The sequence below is a fragment of the Puntigrus tetrazona genome, chromosome 23 (genome assembly GCF_018831695.1).
Source record: "Puntigrus tetrazona isolate hp1 chromosome 23, ASM1883169v1, whole genome shotgun sequence".
Lineage (NCBI taxonomy): Eukaryota > Metazoa > Chordata > Actinopteri > Cypriniformes > Cyprinidae > Puntigrus > Puntigrus tetrazona.
This window is the reverse complement of record NC_056721.1, coordinates 14,147,150-14,161,439: the sequence shown is the minus strand read 5'-3', so window position 1 is coordinate 14,161,439 and position 14,290 is coordinate 14,147,150. Positions and strand designations below refer to the sequence as shown.

Genomic DNA, 14,290 nt, shown 5'->3' with positions numbered 1-14,290 from the left:
AACAACACATGTATGCATATATATGTATGTATATGCATATATTTGTGGTTTTATATTTTTTTAAACTAGCACATTGTACATTATTTTTGTACAGTGTATTTTTTAACTTGCCATTTATTTGTAATTAATTGTGAAATGTAACAAATTTCTGCACCATTAGTTTCAGTGACGGAATGTGTGTAATATGATATTTATTAATATTATATTACGATTAAAAATGAGAAGAATTATAATATTAAAGAGAAAATGTTAACTTTAAATTAAAGATTTTCATAAAAAAAAAAAAAAAAAAATTGCTTTGGGCAATCGTTCAGTTTTTAATCCAACTTTTTCTGAACACTCATCAAATCACTCATGCTACTCTTTCGCTTCTTTATCTCCTCTTTCCAGGCATAGTTCCTTCAAACGCCACCTTCCCCGTCAAATGCAGGTAGGGAGTCTGGACCTGGGAGATGACTATGATGTGGATGAGCAACCAACCAGCATTGGCCGTATCAAGCCTGAACTCTACAAGCAAATGACCACAGAGAACGACGAATCCGGCAACAGCAAAGGCGGCAAAAACTGCGGCAAGATCAACTTTTCCCTCCGCTATGACTATGAGAACGAGATGTTGCTTGTCAAGATACTCAAGGCATTTGATCTCCCAGCCAAAGACCTTTGCGGCAGCTCCGACCCGTATGTCAAGATCTACCTGCTGCCGGATCGGAAGCAGAAGTTCCAGACACGAGTTCACCGTAAAACGCTCAACCCCACGTTTGACGAGTCCTTCCAGTTTCCGGTACCCTACGATGAGCTTCCCGTCAGGAAACTCCATCTCAGTGTTTTCGACTTTGACAGGTTCTCACGGCACGATATGATCGGGGAGGTCATACTGGACAATCTGTTTGAAGTGTCTGATCTCTCAAGGGAGACCTCCATCTGGAAAGACATTCAGTATGCTACCTCTGTAAGAGAACCCTGCTGCTCTCTTTTCTCTTGATGTGTTTGCCAAATCGTGATGGTACAAATCCTGCTGTCGATTCTTTTATGGGCAGAGATGCACAGTAAGCAGATCAGATGTATCGATCAGGTGCTTAGCAGGTGTGCAAATCAATATACAATGGGGTGCAAAAGTATAAGATCACTAGTTTTTAGTACACATTTTTAATTATTAATTCAATCTGGAGCATAACAATTTAAAGTTGAATTGTAAAATATAAAATATACAAGGAATTACAAATTAACAATTGAACAATTTCAATTTATTTAATTATTTATCATTAATATGATATTTATTTAATCTTACATTTAATTTATTATATATTACAACTTTATATTACATTTATATTAAATTAACTACCATTCAAAAGGTTTGGGACTGTATGATTTATTTATTTCTTTTTTGAAATGATAAAAATCACAGTATATGATTGCAAAATAATAATCTATTACACAAAAATAATTTCTATTTATTTAGGAGTCCTGTACAAAAGAAATCACAGTTTACATAAAATATTAATCAGAAATATTAAACAGAAACTTTTTCAAAAAAACACAAAAAATCGTTCTGACCCCGAACCTCGGCATGGTAATGTTTTCTATATAGTCTTAAACTTTTGGACCCCACTGAATCTCAAGATAATATAAACCCGGTTAGTCAAGCTTGATAAATATTGTTCATCTGCAGCATTCTGCAAAATAGCTTCATTTTGGTTGGCAAGAGAAGAAAGGACCCTAAACTTCAGCAAGTTTATATTGCACTGCTCAGACGGTTTGTGTAGATTAAAAAAAATCATTGACTCTAAATAACAAGGCTGTTAGGTGCCAGCTAAGGTATGTGAATTAGCTTGTTGCATTATTGACACGGTCTGGAAAAATTCAGACACAATAACCCGCTGATGCTAAGACTGCCACATTAACAAGAGTACTACCCTACTCTCATTAACACACAGATAAGCTAGTAATTGACTGAAGATGACTGACACATGCTGATTGTGTATGTGTGGACAAAATAATTGCCTAATTTTCGTAACGGCCACTAATAAGAGGTGCTGCCAATCACAGCATAATATTAAATACTTAAATTAACCTCTAAAATAGACCCTGAGGTCATCTGAGGTTAGCTGATCACTACATAATGGCAAGCTATTTGAACTTTAACTGCTCCTGGATGAGTCTTATTTCTCTCGGTTTTCTAGATTTACAGCTATTCTCAGAAGAGCGATTCAATAAACCTGTGGTTATTGCTTTCATGGCAGGAGGCCGGCTGCCCCTTGAATAGAAGCACACATTCTATTGCACTTGGCAGGAAATTTGAATCTGGAACTCAAAGCACTTCTTTTCAAAGCTATCGAAAGGGGTAGTTCACTCAGAAATGATCGTTTACTCATTTCATGTCTGCATTATATTCTGTTTTTCAATGAACACAAAAGGAGATTTTAAGCAGGATGTTAACTCTGTTAACTCTTTTCATACAACACAAGTTAAAAACAAGCTCAGAAAAATGACATGATGAACCATACAATTCAAGTTAGGCGCTGTCAAGTTCAAAAATGATTAAAAGCACATTTATAATTGATATTTAACTATGCAGCTTTGTTCAAATTATGTGTTAATTGATTTCAGGAAATACAAGAATCAATGGGATTTAAAATACTGACATCAAACATGGTGCGAAATCATCATCATTATGCAATATTTAAATAAATATATATAAAATTAGATCAGATGAGACGACTGTATGAGAAACATCGCTTACATCTAATTTCTCTTCTAGCTTGGTTTCAGGAGACTTGGAATATTTTATACATTTTAAAAACTTGATAACAGAGTACTATTTATTTTAATTAAAAGGAAAAGAGCAAAAACAATTATATATCTACTTGTGCTTTTGGTAAATGGTGACACAACTTTGATTTTGGGGAGAACTGTCCCTTTAAATTGAGTCCAAAAGACTTTGCCAGGTGGACTTGGGACAGAAGGACATTTGCTAATTCATTAAGTCACTTAATGAGCTCGGGGACCGAAGGAGAGTGAACCTTGACTTGAAGGAATTTGATTTGGTCAGACTAATAGTAAAATTAGTAATATTCACTATGGTCTCAAATCGTTACTCTTTGGAAATCAGACATCATTTTTATGCTTCATTATTTTATTAGAATTTTTTTGTCAAATCACTTTTTTATCCTGTGCCACCATAAAACATTATATAAATATTCAACATTTCCTTTAATATCTAATAATTTATTTGCGTAAAGTTTACTCGCTTTACAAATATTTTTCTGAAACATTTTTTCATCTCTCAAGCTCGCATTTAGCCATCCATCAATCTACTTAAAAAGTCCTATGTGATACTGAAGCACAACCTGCAAATAATCACCTTAGAGGGCTAGAGAGACATTAAGCCACAAGTAGGGGAGTCATGGGATATGTCCGTCAGAGAGTGGCTTACTGAGCTCATTTAAAGTGATTAATATTTACACCAGACTTAATACCGCTGAGAGGATGATGCTAACACGCTAACTCCAGCACCGTCAGATAGCAGCCTTCGCCTTTGCCTTGCACATGCTTAACTTTCAGAAAAGTGGGTGGTCTTGAAGTCTAAAAATACCGCTGTTCCTATTAAAATGTTTTGCTGGGTTTGTTTATTTTATCTAGACAGATCTAAAAGAAACCCGCTTGGATCAGCTGTGAGGAGAATGATAGACCTTGTGCCCTGGTGGAAAGGCCGGTGTGTTTAGGAGTGTTGACTTTTAATTAACGGTTTGCCTGAGTGGTGTCCGGGAGAGCAGCGTGACTTGGAGAATCACAGCTAATTGGTCGCCGTGGCTGTATTGGACCAAACAGGACTCCTTTAGACCTCAATATTGAGTCGTAGGCTTGTTAAACCCAACTCATATAGTCAAAATGCCAAAGCACATCCTCAAAAACCAATAAATAACTTCTAGCAATGCTAACTAGCTTTTAGCAAAAAAAAACCTATACTGACTGACTTTCTATTTTTATAGTATCTTTTTTAGGCATTGTGCAAATGCAAAAGTGAATAATAAATGGTGCACTGTCAGTACTGATGCAATGACTCATTTATAACATTTCTTCACAAACATAGATTTGTTCACAAATGAAATGCCTCTAATGATGGGAAGCCATAGCATTGGTGCATTATTATAGAAGCCTGTTTCCACAACATAAAAAAAATCATGGTTTGCTAAATTAGTCAATTAGGACATAAAACACAGTAATTATGATTTAAAGAAGTCTAAATTATGAGATAAAATCATGATTGAGGCAACAAAAAAAAAACTTAATAACAAAAAGAAAAAAAAAAACGTTTTTCCATTCATGTCATCTTGGACTTTCTGTCTGAATTTTGACCTCATTAATTTGTCTTTTCATTGTAGTTTTATCTCATATTTTCTACGTTTTATGTACCATTTATCTCACAATCGTGACTCTTTATGTGACGGAATTGGTTTTTGATCTTGACCGTGAGTGTTGCTGGGGAACAGTGCCTGTCTCTGGTACATTATTGCACAATTACTGTTTTTATCACTATTATCTGGTGTTATGGAATTGAAAAGGTGACCTTTATAGCAAAATGTGCTTATACATCATGCTACATTGATTTGTGTGTGTCTGTGTGACAGGAGAGCGTGGACCTTGGGGAGATCATGTTCTCACTCTGCTACCTACCTACGGCGGGCAGATTAACACTCACTGTCATCAAATGCAGGAACCTAAAGGCAATGGACATTACAGGATATTCAGGTAGCATTTCATCAGCTTTACCGCCTTTAACCATCAAAATACAGACATGAGATTAGAAGCAGGAGAGAGTGGGGGAGAAATGAGCCATAAGCACAAAAGGGTAGAAAAAGTTCTTTAAAATAAAACATATTCTAAACAAATATTAAACCTCTTCTTGTCAGGTTTATATTTTTATTTATATTTTTAATCTACGTTAATAGTTTGATTTAAAGATGACATATAAGGAAAATCTGACTTTTTCAGCATTTAATTGCTTTAATTGCTCTGTGCATCACCAACACCATTTTTTTTTTTTTTTTTGGTAAGCCTTTCTCTGCAAGACGCTCAGATTTCACTTCCCATGTGATGCAGAAAGGGGATATTATTATTATCATGCCTTGATCAGCATGATTGCAGCTTCATAGACATAATAATCAAAACCAAACAGGTTTTTAGCAGAGTATGTAAGGTACAAGCTGTAAACGCACAGGTACAGAATTATTTATAAAAAAAAAGGGGGCAGGGAGCAGCAGCTCATTTGCATTTAAAGAAACATTCTGAGCTTTCACTCACAATTGGCATTTTCAAAAAAAAAAAATAGAATAAGTGATCTGAGAGGTATTTTAAGCCGAATCTTCACGGACACATTTTGGGGACACCAGAGACTTATATTACATATTATAAAACAGGCCATAATAGGTCTCCTTTGAAATATAAATCATTCATGCCTTCCTCAGTGATTCAAACCTCTTGACACTCTCTGAAATATAATTATGTGTGTTACTTTTACCTCTGTTTCATTTCTCTTTGCCAAGAGGACAACAGAAGTAAAAAGTGGCACCATTCTCCCGATAATTGCTCCATTTGGTTTTATGGTTTCTGGAAACCTCTTCTGTTTTCCCATATATGGTTAATGCGCATTTCCCGCATGTTCTAATCATTGCTTTGTGTTCCAAATTGACTTTTGTTCTGTCTGTCATAAACAAAATTTCCCAAAGGTAAATAAGCAGCATCACTGAGCGCATTAAACCCGAAAGTCTGAAGAAACGCTCCGAATATGATGCGGGGAACGATTTTAAGCTCCAGTAACGTGAATTACTCACACTATCTTGGTTTTTTTCCCCTTATAATGACACAGTGTGTCTCACACCAGACATTTTTACTTTAATCTGCTGAAGAGTAAACGTTTTTCATCTGCAGTAAAATTGAATTCACACGAACTGGATAATATCTATTAAGAAGTGCCCCAAGCAAATTCGATGTCAGAACGAGTACTTCTCGTCTGATTTGTTCTGCCCAAGCTGGAAGTAGTTTATGGCTCGCTAATGTACAAGCATAATAGATCAGACAAATTGTGCGATGATGGAGAGAGATGGAAATCAGTATGCAGCTCTGATATCAGAATCAGCAGTCGAGTCATGCCATTAAAGTCCTAAATCTCAATGGCCTTCCATTCACACTGAATATTAAGATGGCTCAATGAAGATATCCGGTATTCATTTCTAATCTTCTCATCTAATACTCATCAACTTCAAGCTATTGTTCGAAGATTAATTAATTGGAACTAGTGGATACTACAATACGTTTAAATATCGTTTATATAAAAGCTCAAACGGCAAGAGGGAAACTGATAACAGTTTTTTTGAGCTGAACTGATGTCGGCGTTCTCTCTGTGCAGATCCCTATGTGAAAGTATCCCTCATTTGTGATGGAAGACGCCTGAAAAAGAAGAAGACCACAACAAAGAAAAACACCCTGAATCCCACTTATAATGAGGCCATTATCTTTGACATCCCTCCAGAAAGCATGGACCAAGTCAGCTTGCACATCTCAGTCATGGACTATGACCTGTGAGTAACTCAAACAGCTATTTATCATTTTTAAATTGAAATTTAAAGAGACGGTAAAAATTCCGTCATCATTTACATTGTTGCAAATATTTGTATTTTGTGACTTCAAAAGTATCTTAACTGTCAAACGAGTCCACATTACCCCTATTCTTTGTAATAGAATGGGGGAAACTGTTTTTATTTGTTATTGACAATTGACCAGTTTAAAAATAACTTGAGAAAATTATGACAAAATTGACTTTTGCAATTCAGGCTGCTGGAGGGAAGCTGATTTATTCAAGATGGATCTTTTGTTTTCATTTTTTTTTACACATTCTTAATCTAAAAATGCTTTATTCGTCGGTTGTCATGCCAATTAAACTGAACTACATGACAAATAGCAACCTGTACAAGAAACGTTAGAATAGCAGGAACACCAGACATCTGAATAATCTCATGGTTCATGTGCTTTAGTAGGAAGAGGAAAAGGTCAGGTGTCAGAGCATTTAGCACTCACCCCTCTACAGGCGGGTGACTGGGCAAAGAACCAGGTGCATATATATTTTACCCAACAGTCTCAAGTCTCAAACAGTCTGTTTGTGGTACTGAGAGTTTCTGAGAAAGGAAAACACACTCTAATAAATGTCAGAAACTGCTATTTCACAATTCTCTTTTGTGGGTTCACAAAAGGACTCACGTAAAGTTCAGCACCGCTGAGGTAAATGTATGCTGATTTCTTTTTCCCGTGGCACATCATCTTCTCTCTCTGAATATGCACATATTTTTACACAGATACCATTTTGCAAAAGAGCTTAGTTGAGCTGACATACAAACTCATATCATTATCTTTTAACAAAAGGCTTTTAGGTCATGCAAACTTTGGTGTATTATTCATTGCCAGTGTGAATCTAGATCACTTTAAAGGAACAGTTCGCTGAAAAAAGAAAACGCTGAAAATGTATTCATCCTCGGGCCATCCAAGATCCAGATGAGTGCGTTTCTTCATCAAACTTCGCTTGTTCGCCAAAGGATCGTCTGCACTGAATGGGTTCCAAATAGCTGAAAAAACATGGATTATTGTCATGTTTTTATGAGCTGTTCGATCTCTCATTCTGACGGCACCCATTCACTGCAGAGGATCCACTGGAGAGCAAGTGATGTAATAGGTCTTGGATGACCTGAGGATGGGTAAAGATTTTTTGAAATATTCTGTTACATTAAAAGTATATACAGATGTATAGATCATTTTTGTAACAAATAATTCTTTTTTTTCAGGGTGGGGCACAATGAGATAATTGGTGTGTGCCGTTTGGGCAGTAGTGCTGAAGGTTTAGGTAGAGACCACTGGAACGAGATGCTCGCATACCCCCGAAAACCAATTGCACACTGGCACCCCCTGCTGGAACCAAAAAAGTCTGAAAAAGAGGCAAGTATCCCCCCTTCAGCAAATGTAAACACACATATGAGGGGTAGATATAATAGCGCTTTGAATTACTGTTTATATAGAACTAAGAGCTGAGTTTTCTATGTGCAAATTTAATTTCCAGAATTCATTTCTGACCAGTCACTAATCTTTCTTTGTAAACATTCAGATCCCTCTAGTCACATCCTCATTTGTACTGTGCTTTATGAATAATGCATGAGAAGAATATGCCAGTGCTTTGATTTTAACTGAAAGTCGGTCCTCTTTCTGACCTGTGGTCAGGAGTTGATCATGAAGGGGAAAATTTTATTTGGCCCTATGCAAATGGCAAGTTATTACATTTTGGTTTCTTTGTTTACTGCATTCATGTTTTTGTACGGTTAAAAACAATATACAGTTTTAATAAATATTGCCTTTGTTTTGAACAAACAGCAAGGAACTAAAAAAACTGAATTGAAAATAATAGCTTTGATTCAGTTGAGGTCGTGTCTGGGCATCTATTTTTTGGAGGTGTAGCTCTTGCTCTTTAATCTGAAGAGTTAATTAAGTAAGTCTGAGCAATAAACAAAGGCTTTCACAGACTGCAAATCATTTGTTTTTGGTAATTAAATGTGTTATATTTGTTTTTTTGTAAGTTTTGATGGAATAGATTAGTTCAGGCTTGCCAAGTGTGCAGTTTTCCAGTAGAACTGGTCATGGGTTAGAGGTTTGACATATCAAATAAATTATAATTAAATGCTGTTTTATCCTTTTCATATTGCTCCAGTGATGAAGAAAACAGAGAGTTTGTGATTATTACTATATAGTGATTTTTTTCTTTACTCAGTATAATCAAAACAGTATATATTTATTTATTATTTTTACAAATATTTTTATCGTAGAAAATAGTTAGCCAATAGCAGCGTATGTTCAACTTGTAATATAACATTAGAAATGTAAACTTTATTTGCTATCTACAGGGTGCAGCTCTTCTGCTATAACAATAAACTGCTCTATAATGCTCTCGTTGATGGGTTTTTCACATGTCTTCTCTTGCAGTGGAAAGCTAGAACGGCAAGTTTTGACAGCCAGGGGTCTTGTCCCTCCCCCAAACCTCCCGCCAGCCCTTGATCAGAGCCATATGTAAAACTACAGGCTCGGGATCCTCCGTTTGCCACTCGGATGAAAACGAGAGCCCTGCTATTTCCAATTTCACCTATGGGTTGTTTTAGATGGTTCCCAAACACTGATCTAAGATCCTGCTGTCTTTGCTGTCTGATGTTCCTCATGTTCAAGCTGTTCCAGTCCGTACGATCCTCAGTCAATTCTTGGGAGTGTTGTACAAACCTAGAATACTATTCAAAAGCCAACGTCGTGTTCCTAGAATAGCTCGGTATCGTCAGCGGAGATGTTTCGTTCCAATATGAATTTTCCTGAAGCAGTTGAAATCCGACGCGGTGTTCTGCAAGCGGTCTATGCGCAAACAGAAGTTTCCGCACAACACCGCAAGGCTCTTTGTAGATGGCTATGCTCAGATCTAAAGACTTTGAAAGTACGATCAACTTTTGGAAGTACTGAGAATGAGGTCAGAAAGAACGGCGTGGAAAATACTGTTTTGCGTGAGTGAGAAAAAAAAGAAGCGAATGGATTTGTCACGTGCTGTATACTAACAACAAAGCATTTTCTCTGTCAAATCCTCGTATGAAAAATGTGTGAAGGTACACGTTTTATGAAGAATATTTCAATATTTAGCAGTTTATAGATGTTGTGTAAATGTTGTGTGTAAAAAGAGACAAAATTTATCAGAGCACAACAAATTTTTCCATTATTTCTTGCCAAAACAAAGATGTTTACGTGTAAAGAAGTTCCTGTTCACACACAAAAACTCTTCACATGTAGCTGAATAAACGTATGTGATTACATTAATATTCATTGGCAAGACCTCGAGTACAAAAGTGGTCATTTAAAGGAATAGTTCACTTATTTACTCACCCTCAAGTAGATCTACGTCTGTATGAATGTTTTTGTTTCTTTGTTTTGATGAAAACAGAAAAAAATATTTTAAGAAAGAAAGTTTTTAACCAGGTTGTTTCGGGTCACCATTCATTTCCATAGTAGGAAAAAAATATATACTATGGATGTCAATGGTGACCCAAAACAGCCCGGTTGAGTAAATGATTACAGAATTTTTATTTGTCGGTGAACTATTCCTTTAAAGTAAAAGTGCTGAAATATACATAAAGGTCTGATTTGATTTATGTGGCTTTTATTCAATTTGTTGTAATAGCATTTAAAGAGCTACAGAAGCTGTTCTGTATCTTAGTAGCACTGCTTTTAATATCAACTCAATTCCTCTTTGAATCCTCCTGCTGTTTCAATCTAATGTTGACAACTCGTTCATCTTTTGACATGTAATTTCATTGTGAGTTAAATTGGACTGTCAAAGTTTTCAGTTTTTTTTGACATATTGTCTGGGAAAATGTCTTGAGTAAACAATATACGCTGAAATTTATCAAATATATTCATATTCTGTACTGTATAAAGGAGCAGGGTTAACATTATAAAATGTAAAATAGGCAATTAACTAACGTTCATCTTTAGATAAATATTTTCATGTGAATTAAATTGCGAATCAATTATTGGTATAATCAAACAATCCAATAAATTAAATTAAGTAAATAACTATTGTAAATGTAAAACGACAAAATTAATGCCATGCTGCCCAAGAATTCTTCTTAGAATCTATAAAACTCAACAAAGCTAAACTGAGCGATCAAAATAATAATTATTGTTACTTTTTACATTTTTAACGTCATAAATGATTAAACAAAAGTCAATACTTTTTATTGCCCTCAATATTTGATTTGTTTATCCCTGTGGTTTCAATCTTTTTGTTTTACATGATTCGTTCATGACACGGTTTTACTTGAAATTTTAAGTTAACAGAGATGCTCAGGCAAATCCAGCTAAATACTAAATTATGATTACTGTAGTTAGTTTCAACTGTCATTCATTCATTTAAAAAAATCAAAAGGAAAAGAAACTACAACACTGCATATGCTGGAAACAAATGACATAAATGCACAGAAATGACATTAGCTCAGAACTTCTGTATGTTTCAAATAAGAAAAGATTCAATGCACAAGAGATGACCCATGATAGAAACGACCTACTATGCAGGAAGTTCTTTGTCACAGATGGCGGGGCATAGCTCAAGATACCAGAGCAAAGACTTTACACTGATCTCCAGTTGGTGTTGCCGAAATATCTTAAAATATTCATGGCACATGGGGCTAGTATTACACAATGTCCTCCGTCATCTCCTAGGGTATCTGTTAAGCTTTAAATATTTCTATATAGTAAAAATAGATTTACTATTTTAACAGAATCTTAAAAATTCCAAGTCAACTTGTTGAAGAAATGGTTGTGACAAAGTACAACTTTTTGGTCCTGTTTTTACACTATCACTAATGTTGTAATACTCCGATAACATAGAGTGTGTTTCTGTAGGTGAATGTAAAGTTCATAAGGTTCAGATCTGGTTCTTTACCTCATCACTAACAACTGTGTGCTGGTGTTTTAACAACCTGTTTTTGCCCCCTTGTGAATCTGAACAACTTTCTAATTTTGTATTGATCATTTGTACTTGCAATATAACTTGTAATGTTTGAAAAGGTTCTTGTATTTCAAAAAAGGCAAAATAAAAATGTTGGTTCGGTCATTTCAAGGATGGAGTGGCTTCTTCTGAATGTTGCAGTCTTTTGAATATCAAATCACAAATGGTGAGTTAGCATTGTCTCGGATTTCTAATAAAATTGTGCAACAAAAGCAATATACATGTATATTCTTAAAGGTAAAGAATTAGTTCACTTAAAAATGTTTATTTTGTCATAATTTACTCACCCTCGAGTTGTTCCAAAACCCTTTTTTGTATACTTGATTCCGTTGACCAATTAATTATAATGGGAAACTAAATTATATATTTCAAGTATTCTGTTTTGTGTGATAAACAGACCTATTTAATTTATTTGAAATTAGTTCTGCAGAAAAATTACATAAAATGACAGGTGCATGTATGTGTGCATGTATATATACACATATATATACACATTTATACATATACATGTATAACAGTTTTTTACATATATGGTGTGAAGATCCAAATTAAAGTAGTTTAAAGTGCCCCTATTATGGGTTATGAAAGGTTCATATTTTGCTTTTAGCTCCAAACAACTGGGCTAACATGCACACAAGGTGAACAAACACTTTCATTTCCTCGTTTCCATAATATGCATTTATTTTTATCTTATTTGATCAACAACTCCCAAACGAAACATTTTTCCCAACCTCTCCGGTGATAGGTCGATTTAATTTAAAGCAGGGTTTGTGTGAGCTTTTAAAGCTTCAAATGTGGCCCCAAGTGGCAAAGAATGAGTTTTCATTTTCATTCAGAACCAACAGGAAAAGAGCAACAAATGAGTGGGCAATATGCTATCTTTTCATTAACATGAAATGGCTTGGGGCTTTATACACTGTGCACGTTCGGATTTAAAAATGTGCTTGATGTTTTCATTCACCTACAGCTGTGTTACACACTGCATCAAAATGTTTTCTTTAGAACAAATGAATCCATACAGACTTCACAATGAGGGTGAGTAAATAATGGCACAACGATCCCTTTAGGAAAAGCACAAATTTTTTGTACCCAAGAACATACAGCCCTTTAAGAGCTAAAAAAAAAGGCCACTATTCCTCAGGTGGTGGCATAATCGCCCATAACTTCTTCTTCAACGCTAGTTTATACAGAATCTGGTAGCCATCATCCCAAGCATAGAGCTGCCTCTCCTCAGGATTGTACTTGAGGCTAGAATGGGCCCCGTAGCGCCTTGGGAAATAAATCAAAGGGGCCTCTCCGCTGCTGACCATGTCGTTCACGTCAAACACACACTGCACACGCGAGCGGCTCGGGGGCTTGGTGTTGTAAACCACATAAACCGTGCCGCAGACAATAAAAGCAGCTTCAGCGTTATTCCTCGGACACCCTGTGTCCCACATCTGCTCTATATCCAGAGAATCTATATCCATCTTAGCAAGATTAATAGTGTCTCCAGCCGGGTACAGAGCCCATAGTCCATCCTCATCCGCCACCATGTCCACCAGCGTCTCTGGATTGAGCTGGTATACCGGGCTGCGGTCGTTCAGGGGAAAAACCGCGCCGTCTGCAACCAAACCGTTCTTGAGGTCATACTTGATAACTTGGAGCTCTGAACTTTCACTGACGTAATAGAGAAAGCCGTCGTAGACCGCATGACCGGTTCCGCTCCAAGCGATGGGCACGGTGATCTGCTTGCCTTTAGATAAGCCCGGTGACGCCAAGAGCTCTCGCACGGATTTAAACTCGTACAGCGCGTTGTCGGATGTCCCGTTGAAGACATAGACTTTTGCCGATCTGGCATCTTTGGTCCAGGCACCTTTCGGGCTTCCCAATCTCTTAAGGATCTTCATCGCTTTTAGACTGGATACGATGTTCACGCACACTGACGGTGAAAACAAAACACGATTAATGTCAGAGAAGCGTCTTGTGATTAATATGGCAAGCTCCGAAAGCAATTTATACAGACTGCTTAGTTTGCACAAGCACCGGAAGACAGCTTTATGAAAAATGAAGCCAGGGTTGTGAGTTTAAACCCTTGTTTTACTTTATTAAAGAAATGAACCAAGAACACTGACATTGGAAGCCCTCAGCGGTGACAGTTCCCCCTGAAATGTCATGTCTGCTGTTACAAATGTGCAGGCAAGGGAGGATTGTGTGGGGCTTAAGCAGGATGACTGGTAATACTCTTCATTATAAAACACAGGCCATTGGGAAAATTTATAAGATTAACATTTAGAGTTTTAATAGATCCTTCTGTCATATTTTGTCAAATTTTGCAGCTAAAATTCAGTTAAACATATTCAACAAATTAAAGGGAGTCAGATTGCGTATATGTAATATGAATAAAAATATTCTTTAGTATATTAAATATAGTCTATAGTATATAATGTATATATATATAAAGCTTGTATAATATAAAGCTTATAGCAATTGTTCAATCAAATATATACTAATATATTTTTATTTTTTGCACTTTTTTATTTGTGCATTCCCTTGTCAGTACTTCTCTTTATTTTAAATGTTTGGGACAGTAATACAACTTTTCATTTCTTTCTTTCTTTCTTTCTTTCTTTCTTTCTTTCTTTCTTTCTTTCTTTCTTACTTTCTTTCTTTCTTTTTGCTTACTTTCTTTTTTCTTTCTTTCTTTCTTTCTTTCTTTCTTTCTTTCTTTCTTTC

General features: G+C 35.9%; 2 protein-coding genes across 2 annotated transcripts in view; one reads left to right on the top strand and one right to left on the bottom strand.

The window, feature by feature from the left end:
• Positions 1-10,917, top strand: part of syt6a (synaptotagmin VIa) — a 46,165-nt gene extending 35,248 nt beyond the window's left edge. Inside the window, exons 3-7 of the mRNA XM_043225302.1 lie at positions 391-949; positions 4,629-4,749; positions 6,407-6,578; positions 7,833-7,983; positions 9,019-10,917. Coding sequence (XP_043081237.1) covers positions 391-949; positions 4,629-4,749; positions 6,407-6,578; positions 7,833-7,983; positions 9,019-9,090 — 1,075 coding nt within the window. The 3' untranslated portion in view covers positions 9,091-10,917. The remainder of the gene's footprint in view (positions 1-390; positions 950-4,628; positions 4,750-6,406; positions 6,579-7,832; positions 7,984-9,018) is intronic.
• Positions 10,918-12,230: 1,313 nt separating this feature from the next.
• The window catches only part of olfml3a (olfactomedin-like 3a), a 7,326-nt gene continuing 5,266 nt past the window's right edge, over positions 12,231-14,290 (bottom strand). Inside the window, exon 3 of the mRNA XM_043225303.1 lies at positions 12,231-13,496. Within this exon, the coding sequence (XP_043081238.1) occupies positions 12,706-13,496 (791 nt within the window). The 3' untranslated portion in view covers positions 12,231-12,705. The remainder of the gene's footprint in view (positions 13,497-14,290) is intronic.